This window comes from Ambystoma mexicanum, chromosome 3p (genome assembly GCF_040938575.1).
Source record: "Ambystoma mexicanum isolate Mex_15411 chromosome 3p, UKY_AmexF1_1, whole genome shotgun sequence".
NCBI lineage: Eukaryota > Metazoa > Chordata > Amphibia > Caudata > Ambystomatidae > Ambystoma > Ambystoma mexicanum.
In genome coordinates this window covers 11,237,177-11,255,828 of record NC_090925.1, presented here as the reverse complement: position 1 = coordinate 11,255,828, position 18,652 = coordinate 11,237,177, and the positions used below count along the sequence as shown (strand labels likewise).

At 49.2% G+C, this 18,652-nt stretch overlaps 1 protein-coding gene across 3 annotated transcripts in view; it reads left to right on the top strand.

Moving 5' to 3' along the window:
- Positions 1–18,652, top strand: part of LOC138579453 (vitelline membrane outer layer protein 1 homolog) — a 261,874-nt gene that overhangs the window by 164,907 nt on the left and 78,315 nt on the right. For all 3 annotated transcript variants that reach the window (XM_069649783.1, XM_069649784.1, XM_069649785.1), the window contains exon 5: positions 13,542–13,651. In XM_069649783.1, the coding sequence (XP_069505884.1) occupies positions 13,542–13,651 (110 nt within the window). The remainder of the gene's footprint in view (positions 1–13,541; positions 13,652–18,652) is intronic.

Genomic DNA, 18,652 nt, shown 5'->3' with positions numbered 1-18,652 from the left:
CTCCCCCATCACTGTGGAACATATCAAACAAGACATTTACATTGATCCTACACCACAGACTAGCATAACTCCTCCATCACTGTGGAACATATCAAACAAGACATTTACATTGATCCTACACCACAGACTAGCGTAACTCCTCCATCACTGTGGAACATATCAAACAAGACATTTACATTGATCCTACACCACAGACTAGCGTAACTCCTCCATCACTGTATAATATATCAAACAAGACATTTACATTGATCCTACACCACAGACTAGCATAACTCCTCCATCACTGTGGAACATATCAAACAAGACATTGGGCCTCATTACGACCCAGGCGTTAAGGGTTAACGCCGTCGTTAACCCTTAACGCCTGATTCCAATTTTAACGGCTGCTTTACTATATTCTTATTTGCTTTGCCAGAGCCAATGGCTTAAGGTTTAATTTCATAGAATTGCTCTCTTTCCATAACCTATCTAAAGAACCTTGAGTCTGTGGGCCTCATTACACGGTAGGCGGTGAACCATGGCGCAATTAGCGCCATGTTTCATGCCGGTAAAATACCGGCACCGCCTTGGTGGAAAGGGGAATTACCGCCCCACTCCAAGGTTTGAGGGGCGGTAATTCCCCCTTCCACCATTGCCCTTCCCCATTCCCATTTTTGCCCCATAGGGCATAATGGGAATGAGGAAGGCGCTAATCACGGAACCGCAAATTGCGGTACCGTAATTAGCTCCCTGGTCCCTTTGCGGGTTGGTTTTTAACACCTGCAAAAAGCAGGCATTAAAATCCCCAACCCGCAAAGGGACCTCGTAGTAAGGCGGTAAGGATTTACCGGTACCGGTAAAATACCGGTACCGGTAAACCCTTACCGCCTACCGTGTAATGAGGCCCTGTATCTCTAATCTTGTCTTGGACACAGGCTTGTTTCAGAGTCTAACAAAATGAGATTTTGCATAACAAAACAATGTGCATAACACACAGGACAATCAGCGGACAAGGAGCAGAATTCCTACAAAAGAAAATAACAGTCTACAAACCAACGAGACCACTCCGATCGAGCAACGAAATCCGCCTGGAACTCAAACCATACCTCAGGAAAAAACTTGGAGGCACCTCCTTCTACCACTTAGCCGCAAAAACCTGGAACAACATCCCAAAGGAAATAAGAAACACTGAAGATCATCTAACATTCAGGAAATCACTAAAAACCTTGCTCTACAACACCACAGACTAAACCTAGAAACCGAAACGGGAAAAGGATAACTAAACCGAAAAGATACGGACATCCCTGACCCGGCAGAGTAAAGCCCAGGGCAGCTGGATGGGTGACACAAGATAGACAGGAACACAGGCGGCACGCACGGAGACTGAGTCAACTAACCCAGACAATCCCACCAACACTTTCGCCCGCCCCTTAATTTAATTACCGCCAGGTACCACATCGGTGTGGAATTATGGAGATATTGGCAATCACCCTACTATCTGAGAGGTTGACATTGGCAGGGGCACTGGCCACAAGAGTCTGAATGGAGGATAAGGGGAGCTATGAGAGAGCATGTTAGAGGCAGAGTAAGGAACCTGTATGCCAGTCAGACCCAGATCAGGACAGAGCCGCAACAGGGGAGACTACGCAAGCGAGCGCTTCAATTCTGGATAGAGACGCAAATTAACCAACCCTACTAACAATTTCCCTTTCTGCATACACCTCTCAAACTCCAAACCTAACACAACCAAAACCTACAGCACAACAAACCGCACAAACTTCACTACATTGCAACAACAAAACAAAAACACACATAGCCTTGCACAACAGTACACGACGACTACCGGCCGCAAACACCCCAGGCCCAGCCAACGGACCCACCGGGCTGAGGCCGCCATCAGCACATCACTGCTCTCTTGCACTCTTCCTACTTCCTCCCACTAACTCAACCTCCCCTCCTCTTTCAGAGCCGCCAGAGCGCCAAGGGACCACTACGGTGGTGATAGCGCACGGTACAAATGTCCTTTAACATTAACATTAACATAAAATTCAAATCTAAGAACCTTAACAATATTAAGACCTTCTGACCTCTGAAGCATACCTTATGACCATGAAGTCTTCCCGATCCAAGAAGCTTACCATAAGAACATCAAGACGTTCCACCCCAAAAACATACCTCAGGTACATCAAGAATGTTCGATCCGAGAAACCTTACTTAGAACACCAACACCTCCCGATCTAAGAAACATCTAAGAAACATGCCATAAGTACATCAAGAACATCAAGACCTTCTGACTCCAGAAACATACCTCAGGTACATCAAGAATGTTCGATCCGAGAAACCTTACTTAGAACACCAACACCTCCCGGTCTCAGGAACATGCCATACGAACATCAAGAACTTCCAACCCCATATACATACCTTACAAACATTGAGATGTTCCATTCAAAAAAGCATACTGTAAGAAAGAGCATAACTTAAGAACATGAAGACCCTCTGACTCCAGAAACATACCTTAAGGACATCAAGACATTTTAACCCCAATATTATACCTTAAGAACATGAAGACCTTCCAACTTCAGAAGTCTATCCTAAAACCATCAAGACCTTTTGACTTCAGAATCATACCTTAGGTACATCAATACCTTCCCATCCCAGAGACCTACATTAAGAACACCAAGAGCTTCTGACTCCAGAAAAAAAGTGTAAGAAGATAAAGACCACCCACACCCAGATGAATACCTTAATGACCTCAAGACCTTCAAACCCCAAAGGTATACTTTAAGAACATGAAGACCTTCCAACTTCAGATGCCTATCTTGAGAACACCAAGACCTTCTGACTCCAGAAACATATCTTAAAAAGATCAACAACTTTTGAGTCCAATTACATACCTTAAGAACATCAAGGCATTCTGACCCCAAAAGTATACATTAAGAACCTGAAGACATCCCAACCTCAGAAGTCTATCTTAAGAACTTCAAGACCTTCAGACTCCAGAAACATACCCTAGGTACATCAACACCTTCCAATCCCAGTAACCTACATGATGAACATCAAGACTTTCTTGTTCCAGAAGCATACCTTAAGAACATCAAGACATTCCAACCTGAGAAACATATCGTAAGAACTTTAAGACATTATGGGGGTCATTCCGAGGAGGGCGGTAAGGGTTAACGGTCACCGTTAACGAGACCGGTGCCGTTAAACCCTTACCGCCCTATTCCGAGTTCCCTTTGCGGGTTGGTACTTAACGCCTGCTTTTTGCAGGCGTTAAAAAACCAACCCGCAAAGGGACCTAGGAGCTAATTACGGCACCGTAATTTACGGTGCCGTAATTAGCGCCTTCCCCATTCCCATTGAGCCCTATGGGGCAAAAATGGGAATGGGGAAGGGCACTTGGTGAATGGGGAATTACCGACCCCGCCAACCTTGGAATGGGGCGGTAATTTCGCCATTCACCATGGCGGAGTCGGAAAGATAACGGCGTCAACCAAGGCGCTAATAGCGCCTTGGTTAACGCCAGGGTCGGAATGAGGCCCATGACTACAGAAGAATTCCTTAAGAACATTAAGAGCTTCATAACCCAGGTTCAGGGCAGGTATTTTTCAGATTTTCTATCTTCTTGAACTAAAGGGAAGTATTGCTTCCTATGTCCGAACCAGTGTGTGACCTTTTTAACAAATGCTTCTTGAGGTTTTCTAGCTGATCCAGCACAAAAGGAACACCCATTAAGTAGAAAGAGTCAGCACTGGAATTGCTCTTATTCGCCTCTATTTCATTTTGTGGATAGGTATACTCTGCTATTAAGATTCTGCCTCTTATCATGGGTTTGCGTATTCAGGATATAACGTGCAGCAGACTAACGTGCATATAGAGTGCAGACTTGGGAGTTGGTTTATCAATTACATTACCCAAGTCTGTCCATCTGTGTTACCCCAGATCTCATCAGTTATCCAAGTCTGTCTTTATACGTTACCCCAAATCCTCTTGGTTACCCCGTTTGTCTCTCTGTGTTACCCCAGATCTCCCCAGTTGTCCAAGTCTGTATCTCCATGTTACCCCAGATCTCATCAGTTACCTAACCCTGTCTCTCATTAATTAATTGATTCATTAATTAAGTAATTTTGTCATTGTATAGCGCCTTTCACCATAATTATGGTCCCAATGCACTGCTGGTTGAACGCCCTTGGGCAGACTGAAGTCCAAAGTATGGAACATTTGGGAGGTGCTATTATGCGTGTGTGCATTTTGCCCATTAAAGTTATGAGAGGGTGGCCAAGACTGTGCTAGTCACCCATGTGTGAATGGCAGGTGGATGGGTGGAAGGAGTATGTAAGAAGATAGATAGCTATGCGAGTAGCTACAGTTTTACTTTTTTGTCATGAAAGGTAGCTACATTCATATGGCAGGGGTGTTGTGCAACAGTGTTTGTGTAATATGTGAGAGCAGGTGTGTGGCAGTGAGGCTGTGCCTTCGGTTAAGTTCCGAAGGTACGGAGTGCGAAAGTAATAAATGGGTTAACTATACATTCAACATTGTTTACACCCTGGGTTCGATCTCAGTATAAAGAACAGTGCTTGACCTCTCATATGATCTTAATGCAATAGATATCCCCCTCTGTGTTGATCTTAGAATGATACATTGCCCATCCTCCCGTCATTTGATTGCGATACCTATGACCTTCTCAGTTACCCAGGCATGGTCTTTCTGTTACACCAATCTCGTCAGTTATCTAATTCTATTTCTTCAGGCGCCCCCTGTTCTCCTCAGTTACCCAAGTCTTATCTCTGTGTTACCTCTGATCTTCTCAGTTACCAAATCTTATCCCTCTGTGATACCCCAGATCTCATATGATACCTAGGTCTGATCTCCCTGTGTTACCACCAATCTTCTCAGCTTCTTTCCTTTTCTTTATATATTTATAACGCGCCAAAGCTCGCAAGCATCAGGGCCCGACATTGACACGTGGACAGAATGATTCACAGGACAAAAAAAAAATAAGCAGTGTCAGATTATGAATTAGTATGGCATAGTTCAGAGGTAATCTAAAGAGAGTAGTTTTGAGTTGTTTCCTGAAAGTTTGAAGATTGCTTTCAAGTCTGAGATGACATGGTAGCTCATTGCAGTTGGATATGGCTTTGGTAGAGAACGCTCTGTCTAAGCCCATAGCTCTTTTTTCAGTTACCTAAGTCTGTCCCTCATTATTACCCCAGGTCTCCTCAGTTACCCAAGTCTGGTCTCCCTGTGTTACTCCAGATATCCTCAGATACCCAAGTCTGTCGCTCTATGTTACCCTCAGATCTCCTCAGTTACCCAAGTCTCTCTCCATATGTTACCTCAGATCTCCTTAGTTACCCAAGTCTTATCTCTCTGTGTTATTTGATGAATCCTTGGATGTCATCCCTTCTTCCCTAGGGGAGTCCCTTCCCATGAGGCCAAAAGGGTGAGGCCACTACCCGATAGTCCCCCTGGTAGTTGTACTCAGTGGGTGGATCTCATGGGGAAGGTTCCCCCTATGGGACTAGGGCTGATTACCCAGGAAGAATGCAGGAGTCACTTATTACATCACACCCTCCCTCACCATCCTATCCAATACAGAACACCCTAGTTCCCCACACGTCCATGTATTTTTGAAGGGTAGACCATCCAACCCCTATGGAAAGTATTCAGATGAGGATGAACGGGGCTGACTCCACTAGAGGTGCATTTCAACATAGTGCGACGAAAAAGACCAGGGTTGACAATGATGAACATCTCTTGAAATGTTCTAGTTTCCAAGCATCAAGTTGTTTAAAATTGGAAAAATGACTGACAGGTTTGTCAGTCCCTCCTTGAAGGCACCGTGAGGGAAGCATCCGTTCCGCAACCAAGAATACCAAAGCTGTTGACCACAATGTGTCGCTGGGAAGGGGACGTCCATATCTGGTCCACCATGTCAGGCTGATATAACAGAGGAACAGAGAAATGCAAAGGCGTGCGATAATGCCAAACCGTGCAGCTGGCAGAAGACACACAGCCCAGCTCTGCTGAAGTGCTGACGAGACGCAGAGAGCAGTGCGTGTAGCTGAGGAGAAGGAAAGAAGTACTCAGGAGTCTCGGGGTTGACCGAGGCTGAGAAACAAGACCAGGAGCACACTGTGAAGGTACACCCAGAGTCTGAGGAATCACAGAAAGCTCTGGGAAGGAGCTTGAGAGTGTCTCGGACCCAAATAAATTATTACAAAATCTGTGGAGAAATATTAAAAGGTTCTGGGACCCAAGAGAGAAAATAAGAAACCTTGGGACACTACTAAGAGGGTTTGGGACCCCGAGAGAGAAACAAAGAAACTTTGGAACACTACTAAGAGGGTCCGGGACCCCGAGACAGAAACTAGGAACATTTGGGACATTACTAAGAGGCTCTGGGACCTCGAGAGAGAAAACAAGAAAGTTTTGAACACTACTAAGAGGGTCCGGGACCCCGAGACAGAAACAAAGAAACTTTGGAACATTACTAAGAGGGTCCGGGACCCGAGACAGAAACTAGGAACATTTGGGACATTACTAAGAGGCTTTGGGAGCCTGAGAGAGAAACTAAGAACTAAGAGGGTCTGGAACCCAAGAGAGAAACCAAGAAACTTTGGGACATTACTAAGAGGGTCTGGGACCCTGAGAGAGAAAATAAGAAACTTTGGGACACCACTAAGAGGGTCTGGGAACCAAAGAGAAGAAAGACACGGAAGTGTGAAATAGCCTATACCTGGCAGGATAGTGAACCAGGTAAGGGGAAGCCTGGAAAAGGAAAAGAGACTTCCTGCAAGCTGTATCTTCCTTGGGGCAGTACTTGGCAGGGGAGTATACCAGGTCTGCACAACCCAAGTCAGAGGATCGGGCTTACTGCACCAGCCAAGCCTGAGTAAGGCCAGGGGAAGGTCATACCCCCTGGCTTTGAGAACTGCCAAAGAGAACATGTGAAGGGTCAGGGGAAGGGAGGCATTGAAATACAAGGAAGACCAGGGGAAGGGAGTCATTCCCCTGGAGTGCAGACTAATACGGAAATCCTGAGAAGGATTAGGGGAAGGGCGTAGTTTCCCTTAATATCTGTGAACATTGCGATAAAAGCCAAAGGAAGGGAGTCATTCCCCTGGAGTGGAGACTATTACTGAAAACCTGAGAAGGATTAGGGGAAGGGCGTAGTTTCCCTTAATATCTGTGAACATTGCGATAAAAGCCAAGGGAAGGGAGTCATTCTCCTGGATTGGAGATTATTACTGAATACGTGAGAAGGATTAGGGGAAGGGAGTCATTTCCCTTAATATCTGTGAACATTGCGATAAAAGCCAAGGGAAGTGAGTCATTCTCCTGGAGTGGAGATTATTACTGAACACCTGAGAAGGATTAGGGGAAGGGCGTAGTTTCCCTTAATATCTGTGAACATTGCGATAAAAGCCAAGGAAAGGGAGTTATTCTCCTGGATTGGAGACTATTACTGAAAACCTGAGAAGGATTAGGGGAAGGGAGTAATTTCCCTTAATATCTGTGAACATTGCGATAAAAGCCAAGGGAAGGGAGTCATTCCCCTGGAGTGGAGACTATTACTGAAAACCTGAAAAGGATTAGGGGAAGGTCGTAGTTTCCCTTAATATCTGTGAACATTGAGATAAAAGCCAAGGGAAGGGAGTAATTCTCCTGGATTGGAGATTATTACTGAACACCTGAGAAGGATTAGGGCAAGGGAGTCATTTCCCTTAATAACTGTGAACATTGCGATAAAAGCCAAGGGAAGGAGTCATTCTCCTGGATTGGAGACTATTACTGAAAACTTGAGAAGGATTAGGGGAAAGGAGTAATTTCCCTTAATATCTGTGAACATTGCGATAAAAGCCAAGGGAAGGGAGTCATTCTCCTGGATTGGAGATTATTACTGAATACGTGAGAAGGATTAGGGGAAGGGAGTCATTTCCCTTAATATCTGTGAACATTGCGATAAAAGCCAAGGGAAGGGGGTCATTCTCCTGGAGTGGAGACTATTACTGAAAACCTGAGAAGGATTAGAGGAAGGGAGTAATTTCCCTTAATATCTATGAACTTTGTGTTAAAAGCCAAGGGAAGGGAGTCATTCTCCTGGATTGGAGACTATTACTGAAAACCTGAGAAGGATTAGGGGAAGGTCGTAGTTTCCCTTAATATCTGTGAACACTGAGATAAAAGCCAAGGGAAGGGAGTAATTCTCCTGGATTGGAGATTATTACTGAACACCTGAGAAGGATTAGGGGAAGGGAGTCATTTCCCTTAATATCTGTGAACATTGCGATGAAAGCCAAAGGAAGGGAGTCATTCTCCTGGAGTGGAGACTATTACTGAAAAGCTGAGAAGGATTAGAGGAAGGGCGTAGTTTCCCTTAATATCTGTGAACATTGAGATAAAAGCCAAGGGAAGGGAGTCATTTTCCTGGAGTGGAGATTATTACTGAACACCTGAGAAGGATTAGGGGAAGGGAGTAATTTCCCTTAATATCTGTGAACATTGCGATACAAGCCAAGGGAAGGGAGTCATTCTCCTGGAGTGGAGATTATTGCTGAACACCTGAGAAGGGTTAGGGGAAGAATCATTTCCCTTAATATCTATGAACCTTGTGTTGAAAGCCAAGGGAAGGGAGTCATTCTCCTGGAGTGGAGTCTATTACTGGACACCTGAGAAGGATTAGGGCTAGGGAGTCATTTCCCTTAATATCTGTGAACATTGCGATAGAAGCCAAGGGAAGGGAGTCATTCTCTTGCATACCCCCCAGCATCGTGAAATGTACAAGCCTGAGAAAGGCCAGGGGAAGGGCATCATTCCACTGGCATTGTGAACTATATAGCATTGCCACCAAGGCCAAGAGAGGGAGTTACTCCCATGGCATTGCGATGAGCCTATAAAGGGCCAGGAGAAGGGAGTCATTCCCCCTGGTGTTTGTGAACTTTGTGAGAAACTTGGGGAAGACCAAGGAAATTGAGTCATCCCCTTGGCAAGAAGATTTTGAGTTGGAATACTATTTTGTTTTGTGAACATTATGAGAACCCTGAGAAAATACCAAGGAAAGGGATTCACTGGGCCTCATTACAAGTCTGCCGGTCTGGAAATAAGGGTGCCAGTATCAATGAACCGGCACCCTTTTGGACTGACAGACTACAACTTTGTATTCAGGTACCATTCATTGCGCCTGGCAGGTCTGACCTGCCGGGCGCAACGGCAGGGTAGGCACATTTGTCTCAGAAGCACTGGCACCGTAACTTCAGAGTCCCCATTCCAGTGGAGTCCTATGTCTTATCCAAACCTGATCTTTGTGTTGCCCTATATCTCCTCAGTTACCCAAGTCTGTCTCTCCGTGTAACCTCTGATCTTCTCAGTTACCCAGGTGTTATCTCTCTGTGCAACCCCACATCCCATCAGTTATCCAAACCTGATCTCTCTGTTACCCCAGATCTCCTCAGTTACCCAGGTCTTATCTCTCTGTGCTACCCCACATCCCCTCAGTTATCCAAACCTGATCTCTTTGTTACCCCAGATCTCCTCAGTTACCCAGGTCTTATCTCTCTGTGCTACCCCACATCCCCTCAGTTATCCAAACCTGATCTCCTCAGTTACCCAGGTCTTATCTCTCTGTGACAGCCCAGATCTCATCCTTTACCCAGGTCGGTTCTCCCTATGTTACCTCAGATCTCCTCAGGGACCCAAGTCTGTCTCCCTGTTGTGAGAAACTTGAAGGCGTCTCACTCACTGGTACCCGGGGATCTGTCATCCAGGTGGCAAGGATACGGCTACTAAATCCAGTTCCTGGGGGTGGACCAGTGGGGGAGGATCACCTGAATGAGTGATCCTCTGGGAATGGAAGTGGGACACCAAAGGTTGAGACAGGGTATCCTCTTCCTCTTGACACCTTTTCCCCAGCCTCCCGGGTAGCATACCTAGAACCTCTACCCCGCCCCATTTTCAAACACAAACACTTTCTCACAGCGTGAAAAAGCACAGACTAATACCCAAGCCGTTTACCTGACATGTACCAACACAAGGGTCAGGCAGAGTCAGGCAATTGCTGATAACTACACACACCTGTCTGCCCTTTCCATTCCCCACTGGGATAAAAGGCAGAGCACAAGAGCACACTCCGAGCAAGGCTGAACGCATGAGGAAGCAGCCATTACAGGACAGCAGTTCAAACAGAGGGGAAAGGTGGCGAGACCTGAAAGGACGTCAAGGAGGGTCTTTCCGTTTTCAACCCAGATCCCTGAAGCCTCTGATGAAAGAAACATAAGACTGTGAATCGCAGCTGGAAGGTGGTATGTCGGATGTCAGCAGCACATGGCACCCTCCTGCACTGATAGCCAGGGTGGGGAGATGTGGTTGCCATCGTGGTATCATCCTTGACTCCATCGGCAAAGGAGCCGCCAACGAGTTCAGCACAGCTGGTGAGTCGGAAGAACCGGATAGTCGACTGGACTGTGTTACGCTCAAGCTTGCAGTGGCAACGTTAAGAAGATAAATAGACAAGAGGTCTTTTGTGAACAAACTTGGTACCAGAGATACAGAGGTCTGGCACCAGGTGGGCGCTTAGTCAAAGGCCTCTGGCTAGTACCCGTCTCCTGAGAAAAGGACTGTGTTGAACATTGTGAGTAAAGAAACTACAAGACCAAGATGCCATAGGGAAGGCCGATACAACGTGTTGAGGTGGTCACACACGGGTTGAGCCAAATCCCTTGTACAATCGAAAGTCCTTGACGCATTGCAGAAGTTTTGTTATTGTGAAACAGGCGTTTCTCTTGGCTGAGGGGAACGCCGTGTGAACTGTGATGGTGTGAGCCCGCACTTACCATAGGCTAACAGAGTGCCACTTTTAAACAGAGACTTCCTAAGGGTGATCTCGTCTCGCTGGGTCAAAGTGCTTTGGGAGGTCTGAGCCCGGATGAGGGGGACCGAACGTGAACATTGGGCGATTGAGTAAAAAGACATTTAGACTTTTGAATATTACAAATGAAGAGACGATTGAAAGGCAGTAGTGAACCCGACAGAGGGACGCCAAGAGAAAAGCATAGGGAAGTGAATCCCACTCTGTGAAGAAGCTAAGTGAACTACATTGTGACGACAAGTATGAACCCGACTGAGGGATATCCACAGTGAGTGGTTGGTCTGAGCGTGAGTGAGGGAGGCTGATGACTGAGAGACAGATCGGACCCCGGCTGAGGGGATCCAAGGGAGAAGGGTAATCACCCGACATATAGGTTAACAGAAGGAACTGTTTGTTTTGTTGGCTTTGGCATATCAAGCCCTCTGAAACAAGAGATTTTGCATGAGAAGAGACTTGGGCACAGAAGGTCCTGATACTGAGAAAAGGAACTATAAGCCTGTGCCAGAGAAGCCCAGGAGAGTGCTGTGGTCGAGAGTCCCGCTTTTTGTCCCGTGCTAAAAAATGTGAGGAAGGGAGACTCCAGTCATAACATCCTGACATATCATTTTGTGAACAGTTCTTTCTTTTCTTGTGAACAGTAATCCCCACTATTTTGTTCTTTAGAGTAAGGTATGACAATTGGTTTATAGTATAGGCCCTTTTTTATTTGACTAGAATTCACTAGGACTGTATTATTATTATTTGATGGTCGTAGCTTGCTTCCATTTTAGCTTTGGGTTTAGATTAGGCTTTTATCTCACCCATTTTACAGTTCAATAAACACCCTTGAACTGTGATCACTTGTGTCTGTCTTACTTTGATGCTGTGCCTTCCTTACACTCTGTTACCTCAGATCTCCTCAGTTACCTTTGCCTGATCTCCCTGTGCTATCCAAGATTTCCTCAGATACACACGTCTGTCTCTTTATGTTACCCCATTTTTTCCTCAGTTACTTAAATCAGAAATATTTATGTTACCCCAGGTGTCCCCGGTTACGAAGCTCCCTCGCCCCATGTTACCCCGGATCGCCTCAGTTATCCAAGTACTATCTCTCTCTGTCAGCTCTGATCTCATCCTTTAACCAGGCCTGCTCTCTCTATGTTAACGCAGCTCTCCTCAGATACCCAATCTGTCGCTCTGTGTTACTTCATTTCTCCTCAGTTACCCAACCCATTCCTCTCTATGTAACCCTAGAACTCCAGGTCGGCCTCCTTATGTTACCTCATATCTCACCATTTACCCAGATCCAATCTCTCTATTGTACCCCAGAACTCATCAGTTATCCGAGTCTGTCTCTCTGTACTACCCACATCCCCTCAGTTATCCAAACCTGATTTCTCTGTTACCCCAGATCTCCTTAGTTATCCAAGTCTGTCTCTTAGAGCCATGCTTTCATAGGAGAGTCCTAACCCTTTTATTTTACTGGGGAATTTGACTATTGTAATCAGCTTTTTTGCAGCTGGAATATATGATCATTTTCCTCTGCCTGTAACCATAGTTACTTTGGCCATTTCTGGACACGCACACAAGCAAGACCGTGCTCTCATCAGCCTTCTCAATCAAAGATACTGGGATCCTGTTTCCCAATTTCTCTCCATTGGCTGCTGGTGGAGAATATCAAGCATCGGGTTTCTCCATTGGCAGCTGGTGGGTGGAGAATATCAAGCATCAGGCTTCTCCAATGGCTGCTGTTGGAGAATATCAAGCATCAGGTTTCTCCGTTGACTGCTGGCGGAGAATATCAAGCGTCAGGCTTCTCCGTTGGCTGCTGGTGGAGAATATCAAGCATCAGGCTTCTCCATTGGCTGCTTTGGAGAATATCAAGCATCAGGCTTCTCCAGTGGCTGCTGGTGGAGAATATCAAGCATCAGGCTTCTCCATTGGCTGCTTGTGGAGAATATCAAGCATCAGGATTCTCCAGTGGCTGCTGGTGGAGAATATCAAGCATCAGGCTTCTCTGTTGGCTGCTGGTTGAGAATATCAAGCATCAGGCTTCTCCATTGGCTGCTTGTGGAGAATATCAAGCATCAGGTTTCTCCAGTGGCTACTGGTGGAAAATATCAAGCATCAGGCTTTCTGCCAAACACAAAGTGGTCCAAACTGGCAGCTCTTCCTTCCCGCCTTCAGAGTCACACCTTAGGCTTTTCTCTTCATGTGAGCTGTTTCTGCTGTGCTCTCCTTGTGCTCCCCCAAATCAATGCTGTCGTCCTAGGCTGAGCATCTTTCCCCGTCCAGTCTATGAGTGTGTTGAACCCCCTCCTCCCCCAGAGAGGACCCCGGGGGATCGAGGACTTGAGGCGCCTTCACAGGAAAGACCTTCTTCTTCCTTCACCAGCCGCATGCGTGAGGCCCTGAGGTGTGGTGTCCCCAGACCCGCCCAGCTGGAGCTGCTAAACAGTGCCAATAATCAGAACTTCCTACATGGTGCTTCCTGCCAAACACTTTCTGTTTCTAAGCGCTGTAATTATAGGTGCTCGTACCATCCCGCGTTTAATGTACCACATATTTTGACTTCAGGTGATGAAGGTCATCTACTACTTTCTGTGTCCCAGATGCTGTAAATCTCAGGTCATAACTAGGGGCATTTTAATACTACTCAGTTCTTATAGTTAGGAGAAGCAGCTTTTTCTCACATTGTTTTCCCTCTCCACAGATAGAGCCCCGTCGTGGCTCGGCAGATGACACGAGTGTAAACGGAATCCGCCTGATCTGCCCGGGACCCGGTTCAGAAACCCTGCAGTTTGTTGAGTCGGCTGTTGGAAGGCAAGGCATTTTCATTATTGATATAGCCAAGTGGTCATTGCTCGCCCTATTGGGCGCCCCCTCCGTACTGGCCAGTGGTCGCCATGTGCAAGGGACCAGGAAGGGATTTCCCGCGTCTGATCCTTAGACTGAGTGGAACCAGAACTCCCAGGACATCCTTGGTGCCAGGGTCCCTGCGGCAGGAGGCAGATGTGGGAGGGAGACAGAGGAGGCTTTAAAGTGTGGTGATTGTGGGGCAGTGCCATGATGGCCCTGGGGTATTAAGGATACAGCCCCTGTGTCATGATCAGCACCACCCCAGCTGAGGAGGCCAGCAGATCAGACTCAGTCTGGACAGTCTTTCTGCAAAGCCCCCTTCTTACAAAGCACCAGAATTCTCATAAGTCTTCATAACAATAGACAACAGCGCATGAAACCCCCCTCACCAGGCCAGTCCAACAACAGAACAGAACTAAAAAGGCTCACTCTAGCCTGAAAGTCCTAGAGCGGGGGTCCCCACTAGCCCGTCCTTCTCTGCTGCCCCCACCAAATGACTTAAGCCACTACTCACACATCCACACCCGACCTTGGCCTGCATGCAAAATACCACACTAGCGGAGCAAAGCCACTGCTCACATTTGCAATTCTATCAGCCCGCCCTCCACCATTGCAAGGTGCTAACCCGGCGTTAAAGTGATCGTGGGCTCACCTCCAAAAACCACCAAACATCCCACAAATGCTCAGGTCTAAAGTACTTCTCTGTAGATGCCAATACCTCCCTCGCCCTCTAGTCCTCTAAAGGCTTCCGACTTGGCCATGGCACTGGTGACTATGTGTGGTGGCAGTGGAGGCTATGCACGGTGACAGTGGAGGCTATGCGCAGTGGCAGTGGTGGCTATGTGCGGTGCAAGTGGAGGCTATGCGTGGCACCAGTGGAGGCTATGCGCGGTGACAGGGGAGGCTATGTGTGGTAGCAGTCGAACCTATGTGTGGTAGCAGTGGTGGCTTTGCACGGTGGCAGTGGAGGTGATGTGTTGTGGCAGTGGAGGCTAAGTGTGGTAGCAGTGGTTGCTATACACGGTGGAAGTGGAGGCTATGCGCAGTGGCAGTGGTGGCTATGCATGGCGGCAGTGGTGGCTATGCATGGTAGCAGTGGTGGCTATGTGCGGTAGCAGTACGCAGTGGCAGTGGATGCTATGCACAGTGGCAGTGGTGGCTATGCATGGTGGCAGTGGTGGCTATGCATGGTAGCAGTGGTGGCTATGTGCAGTAGCAGTGGTGTCTTTCTGCTCTGGCAGTGGATGCTATGGGTGGCGGCAGTGGATGCTATGCACAGTGGCAGTAGTGGCTATGCACGGTGGCAGTGGTGGCTTTGCATGGTAGCACTGGTGGCTATGTGCAGTAGCAGTGGTGTCTTTCTGCGCTGGCAGTGGATGCTATGCGTGGCGGCAGTGGAGGCTATGTGCAGTGGCAGTGGAGGCTATGTGCAGTGGTAGTGGTGGCCTTGCACGGTGGCAGTGGTGGCTATGCATGGTAGCAGTGGTGGCTATGCGCGGTGCCAGTGGTGGCTATTTGCGGTGGCAGTGGAGGATATGCACGGTGGTAGTGGAGGCTAAACATGGTGGCAGTGGAGGCTATGCACGGTGGCAGTGGTAGCTATACACGGTGGCAGTGGTGTGCTATGTGCAGTGGCAGTGGTGGCTATGCACAGCAGCAGTGGTGGCTATGCGTGGTGGCAGTGGTGACTATGCATGGTGGCAGTGGAGGCTGTGCACAGTGGCAGTGGAGGCTATGCGCGGTGGCAGTGGAGGCTATGCACAGTGGCAGTGGAGGCTATGCACGGTGTCAGTGGATGCTATGTGCTGTGCCGGCTATGCAAGGTGGCAGTGGTGGCTATGTGTGGTAGCAGTGGTGGCTATGTGCAGTGGCAGTGGAGGCTATGCGCGGTGGCAGTGGATGCTATGCACAGTGGCATGGTGGCTATGTACCCTGGCAGTGGTGCGCTATGCACAGTGGTAGTGGTGGCTATGCGCGGTGGCGGTGGTGACTGTGCATGGTGGCAGTGGAGGCTATGCACAGTAGCAGTGGTGGCTATCTGCAGTGGCAGTGGAGGCTATACCTGGTGGCAGTGGAGGCTATGCACAGTGGCAGTAGAGGCTATGCAGGGTGGCAGTGGATGCTATGCGTGGTGGCAGTGGTGGCTATGCATTGTGGCAGGGGTGCCTATGCGTGGTAGCAGTGGAGGCTATGGTATTGTTGGCTATACACGGTGACAGTGGTGGCTATGCACAGTGGCAGTGGAGGCTATGCTTGGCGGCAGTGGAAGCTATGCGTGGTGGCAGGGGAGGCTATGTGTGGTAGCAGTAGAACCTATGTGTGGTAGCAGTGGTGGCTACGCATGGTGGCAGTGGAGGTGATGTGTGGTGGCAGTGGAGGCTAAGTGTGGTAGCAGTGGTGGCTATGCACAGTGGAAGTGGAGGCTATGCGCAGGCTATGCGCAGTGGCAGTGGTGGCTATGCATGGCGGCAGTGGTGGCTATGCATGGTAGCAGTGGTGGCTATGTGCGGTAGCAGTACGCAGTGGCAGTGGATGCTATGCACGATGGTAGTGGTGGCTATGCACGGTGACAGTGGTGGCTATGCACAGTGGCAGTGGAGGCTATGTGTGGCGGCAGTGGAAGCTATGCGTGGTGGCAGGGGAGGCTATGTGTGGTAGCAGTAGAACCTATGTGTGGTAGCAGTGGTGGCTATGCATGGTGGCAGTGGTGGCTATGTGCGGTAGCAGTACGCAGTGGCAGTGGATGCTATGCACAGTGGCAGTGGTGGCTATGCATGGTGGCAGTGGTGGCTATGCATGGTAGCAGTGGTGGCTATGTGCAGTAGCAGTGGTGTCTTTCTGCTCTGGCAGTGGATGCTATGGGTGGCGGCAGTGGATGCTATGCACAGTGGCAGTGGTGGCTATGCACGGTGGCAGTGGTGGCTTTGCATGGTAGCACTGGTGGCTATGTGCAGTAGCAGTGGTGTCTTTCTGCGCTGGCAGTGGATGCTATGCGTGGTGGCAGTGGAGGCTATGTGCAGTGGCAGTGGAGGTTATGTGCAGTGGTAGTGGTGGCCTTGCACGGTGGCAGTGGTGGCTATGCATGGTAGCAGTGGTGGCTATGCGCGGTGCCAGTGGTGGCTATTTGCGGTGGCAGTGGAGGATATGCACGGTGGTAGTGGAGGCTAAACATGGTGGCAGTGGAGGCTATGCACGGTGGCAGTGGTAGCTATACACGGTGGCAGTGGTGTGCTATGTGCAGTGGCAGTGGTGGCTATGCACAGCGGCAGTGGTGGCTATGCGTGGTGGCAGTGGTGACTATGCATGGTGGCAGTGGAGGCTGTGCACAGTGGCAGTGGAGGCTATGCGCGGTGGCAGTGGAGGCTATGCACAGTGGCAGTGGAGGCTATGCACGGTGTCAGTGGATGCTATGTGCTGTGCCGGCTATGCAAGGTGGCAGTGGTGGCTATGTGTGGTAGCAGTGGTGGCTATGTGCAGTGGCAGTGTAGGCTATGCGCGGTGGCAGTGGATGCTATGCACAGTGGCATGGTGGCTATGTACCCTGGCAGTGGTGCGCTATGCACAGTGGTAGTGGTGGCTATGCGCGGTGGCGGTGGTGCTGTGCATGGTGGCAGTGGAGGCTATGCACAGTAGCAGTGGTGGCTATCTGCAGTGGCAGTGGAGGCTATACGTGGTGGCAGTGGAGGCTATGCGCAGTGGCAGTAGAGGCTATGCAGGGTGGCAGTGGATGCTATGCGTGGTGGCAGTGGTGGCTATGCATTGTGGCAGGGGTGCCTATGAGTGGTAGCAGTGGAGGCTATGGTACTGTTGGCTATGCACGGTGACAGTGGTGGCTATGCACAGTGGCAGTGGAGGCTATGCGTGGCGGCAGTGGAAGCTATGCGCGGTGGCAGGGGAGGCTATGTGTGGTAGCAGTAGAACCTATGTGTGGTAGCAGTGGTGGCTACGCATGGTGGCAGTGGAGGTGATGTGTGGTGGCAGTGGAGGCTAAGTGTGGTAGCAGTGGTGGCTATGCACAGTGGAAGTGGAGGCTATGCACAGGCTATGCGTAGTGGCAGTGGTGGCTATGCATGGTGGCAGTGGTGGCTATGCATGGTAGCAGTGGTGGCTATGTGCGGTAGCAGTACGCAGTGGCAGTGGATGCTATGCACGATGGTAGTGGTGGCTATGCACGGTGACAGTGGTGGCTATGCACAGTGGCAGTGGAGGCTATGTGTGGTGGCAGTGGAAGCTATGCGTGGTGGCAGGGGAGGCTATGTGTGGTAGCAGTAGAACCTATGTGTGGTAGCAGTGGTGGCTATGCATGGTGGCAGTGGATGCTATGTACAATGGCAGTGCTGCCTATGTGCAGTAGAAGTGGTGGCTATGATCGGTGACAGTGGTGGCTTTGCACGGTGACAGTGGAGGCTATGCACGGTGGCAGTGGAGGCTATGTGCGGTGGCAGTGGAGGTTAAGTGTGGTAGCAGTGGTGGCTATGCATGGTGGCAGTGGATGCTATGTACAATGGCAGTGCTGCCTATGTGCAGTAGAAGTGGTGGCTATGATCGGTGACAGTGGTGGCTTTGCACGGTGACAGTGGAGGCTATGCACGGTGGCAGTGGAGGCTATGTGCGGTGGCAGTGGAGGTTAAGTGTGGTAGCAGTGGAGGCTATGGTACTGTTGGCTATGCACGGTGACAGTGGTGGCTATGCACAGTGGCAGTGGAGGCTATGTGTGGTGGCAGTGGAAGCTATGCGTGGTGGCAGGGGAGGCTATGCACAGTGGAAGTGGAGGCTATGCACAGGCTATGCGTAGTGGCAGTGGTGGCTATGCATGGTGGCAGTGGTGGCTATGCATGGTAGCAGTGGTGGCTATGTGCGGTAGCAGTACGCAGTGGCAGTGGATGCTATGCACGATGGTAGTGGTGGCTATGCACGGTGACAGTGGTGGCTATGCACAGTGGCAGTGGAGGCTATGTGTGGTGG